General features: G+C 44.7%; 1 protein-coding gene across 1 annotated transcript; it reads left to right on the plus strand.

Annotated features, from left to right (window-relative positions):
* The first annotated feature begins 1,849 nt into the window (after window positions 1-1,849).
* On the plus strand, window positions 1,850-2,812 carry LOC117844321 (uncharacterized). The gene is made up of 2 exons (XM_034725057.2): window positions 1,850-2,376; window positions 2,615-2,812. Exons 1-2 carry the CDS (start codon window positions 2,011-2,013, stop codon window positions 2,657-2,659), a joined length of 411 nt encoding a protein of 136 aa, XP_034580948.1. The 5' UTR covers window positions 1,850-2,010; the 3' UTR covers window positions 2,660-2,812.
* Window positions 2,813-3,489: the final 677 nt, after the last annotated feature.

A 3,489-nucleotide genomic window follows, 5' to 3' on the forward strand; every position in this document is an offset into this window, starting at 1 on the left:
ACAACTCGTCCTTTATTTAGGGATAGTTGGGATGAATTATTGGGCTGTTCTAGTGGTTATTAGAAAAAGTGAAAAAGTAAAGGGAATCTGCTAAAGCATCTCTTTTAATTAATATATATGGTAGATTGGTAGTTGGATTGTGGAACCTGATTCTGCTGGAGATACTCTAATAGGCACTTGTGTCACCATCTACCTCCGATTTGACTCCGCGTTCAAGATCCAAAGTTTAATTTTTTATTGGTTCATGACATAAAGAGCCTGCTCGATAGTATTAGTAGAGAAATAGAAATCTTAAGTTAAACTTTTTTAAGAACTTGTTTGCTAGGGTTTCGGTTTAAGATAACATCTATATACTTGCTAGCTAGAATGGCAGATAAATTCTTAGGATTTTGTTTTTGCTTCTCCTATGCATTGTGAAATTTGTTTTGGGCGGTTTGAAACTAAACATATGACTAAAGTCAAAGAGCGATGCATTTTCTATTTGGTGTAATCACCTCTCCCACAACCGGCAGCAAGCAACCCCTATGCCGCCTCGCCATGCGACCCATTGTTTTTTTAACCTTTAATAAAATCTGAATTGGAGAAAGTGTGAAAGATTGCAACTTTGTGTTCTTAATTAGTTTTACTAGCAATGTACTTTTCAGAATAGCACTAGGCCTCTCCCTACTGGAAAGTGTTAAAATGTTAATGGAAACGATAAAGATTCACAATTTGTTAGCTTGTCATCTTTTGTCGTGTAACATTGCCACTGTGCGAGTGGGGATGAGAGGCTTCATGAGACTTTTAATCGGCATCGCTTTGGGCCTTCAAGTGTTTCAAAGGTGCTAGTTAAGATTTGTGAGGGCAGACCGCAGATTTAGAGATATTTTAATTAGCTGGTGATAGTCCAAGAATGTCTAGTATGAAGCAAATGCTTTGGTAGGCAAAGAAACTTAGACCTGGTTTGGCTCACTGACTTAAATTTAAGCACCCGTCACATCGAATGTTTAGATACTAATTAGGAGTATTAAATATAGATTATTTACAAAACCGATTACATAAGTGGAGGCTAAACGGCGAGACGAATCTATTAAGCCTAATTAGTTCATGATTTGACAATGTGTTGCTACAGTAAACATTTGCTAATGATGGATTAATTAGGCTTAATAGATTCGTCTCGCCATTTAGCCTCCACTTATGTAATGGGTTTTGTAAATAGTCTACGTTTAATACCCCTAATTAGTATCTAAATATTCGATGTGACACGTGCTAAAAATAAGCAAAGGGAACCAAACGCCACCTTAATTTTACCTAAAGTTATTTCTTTTTGGCAATGCTGCTCGTTTGCGAAGCTGTCTTTGAAGGCAGGTTCAACAAATTTCACCTGCAAAATAAATCTGAAATAAGTTTGATATCAAATGTTTTCGTAAGATGCTCTATTCTGAATACAACCGTGTAAGATATTTTATCTTGATATGCTGTACCACACTGTTACAATGGATCATTTTGCATTGGTCTCATGATGAACTTGTCTTTTCAGCGAAGAAATGCAAGAGCCAGTACCAGAATTTTACGTTACTCAGTGGTGCATTCCCTATTTCGGCCGATTGCTTGAGCTCCCAGCCATGCAGTGATCGGTGAACGACGGCGCAAGCGATCACTCCTCCGCATACCACGGCTCTTATGGTCACCGTCCATCGCCTCCCTGTGAAGATTACTCCACCCGCCGCCGAGCCGAGCTAGCTGGGAATGCTTCACATGCACAACACCAGTCACCAACTGGACGGGCGCGGTCACACTCACACGTCGGCGCCACCCAAATAACGGTGAAGCGTAAATGAGTGAGCATCCAAGCGAACACTCACTCCATCACTGCAAACGGCAAGGCTCACGGGCAGCCTGTGCTCGCATCAATAATATTCTTGGCGTCGCTCGCCATAAGAAGCCAACCGCGCTGCCCTACCCAGTACCCCTACTGCCTGCTACCACAGTGCTGTCCCTGCGACCCTGATCCAGTGCTGACATCGCATCATGGGGCTCTGCCTGTCCGTGGCTCTCTGGAAGGAGAAGCTCTACGCGGACGGCGGCCGCCGGTCAGTGCGTGGGCGCGTCGACGAGGTCGCCGGCGTGAAGGGTGGTGGTTACGAGTACGGGATCTTGGGCGGCGATGTGCCGGAGGTGGAGAAGAAGGTGTTGGTGGCTCCAACGGCCGAGGGCGTGAGAAGTGGTGGAGCGGAAGGAGCAGCTGTGTCAGGCGGCACGCCGGCGCGGCCGATATGGCAGAGGAGGGTGCTGATGGGCGTCAAGTGCCAGCTGCCGCGGTTCAGCGGGATAATACTCTACGACGAGAGCGGCCGGCCGGTTTGCAGCGGCAGCCGGGACAGAGCTCGTGACCAGGTGCGGACACCTCTCTGCTTAGCTAGTTAATCACGTCACCCAAACACATCGACAGTCAAAGCTCGGGGTGCGTAACTGCTTATCTGTTATACTTTGTCATTTTGGTGAGTTCACCTGCGATCATCGATGGATGATGATAAAGGATTTAAACCGGCTCTATTTTTGTCAAGGCATTTTTAACTCTGCTTTGAACCCTCCAGATATGACTTAACCAAAAGCTGTCAAAATTTGTCTGCAGGAGAAGCATGCGGCGGCGATCTCAGTGCTAAGGGACCTGCTCTAGGCTGTCAGTGAACGGTGGCATTTGTGTTATTCCCGAGCACTACAGCTTTCTGTTACAATACTATGCACATCTTTGTTGATGAACTGAATAATGATTTCAGTTTGTATGAGGAGCTAGCCAGCTCGGCAATAAAATCCTTTACAATTCGCCCAACAGCATCCTCCAATACTATGATGTAACAAAGTGAACTCGAACTAGTCATCACACGAGTACAAGACTAATCCATCTCAAAGTTTTAAATCTCCTGACTATAGCTGCCGGCCGCTAGGATAACTCACTTTTGCCATTAGGATTTAGCTGCTACTAATAGCTGTACTTAGCCCGTTATAGCCGCCAAATGGGACTACTTTTGTGGCCGCTAAGTACCTTGCAGGGCCGAAATCAAGCACGGTCTCATCCAATATATTGCCAGCACGCGGCCCACTCATACTACTGCGTTGTTTCACTAATGCAGAGGAGAAGTTTCATTAGAGGATACATGAAGTTGTGCGAGATCCTTGCCGTCATATTGCATCGTTTACTAGTTGCTTGGCTCCTAGTTTGCCTACAGTTTGTGTCATTGGGTTTTTATTAATTGAACTGATGAACATTGAGTGTGTTTATACCAAACGTCTTTTGATGGTCAATTGGTCATGGAGCCATGTTCTTGCGAACTGACGAGTGGTGGCTAATGAAAGATTACTGATTTTTGCCCCTTTAACCGCTAAATGGCTTAGCTGAGCTATAGCTGCTTTGTAGCTACTGCAAACTTCAACCGCTGCGAGGCTTAGCCGGTGATTTTAATCATTAATCCGTCTCAATTCTGAAGTGGTATGAATGCAAGAAAACCC

Source organism: Setaria viridis, chromosome 1 (assembly GCF_005286985.2).
Source record: "Setaria viridis chromosome 1, Setaria_viridis_v4.0, whole genome shotgun sequence".
In the NCBI taxonomy this organism is placed as follows: domain Eukaryota; kingdom Viridiplantae; phylum Streptophyta; class Magnoliopsida; order Poales; family Poaceae; genus Setaria; species Setaria viridis.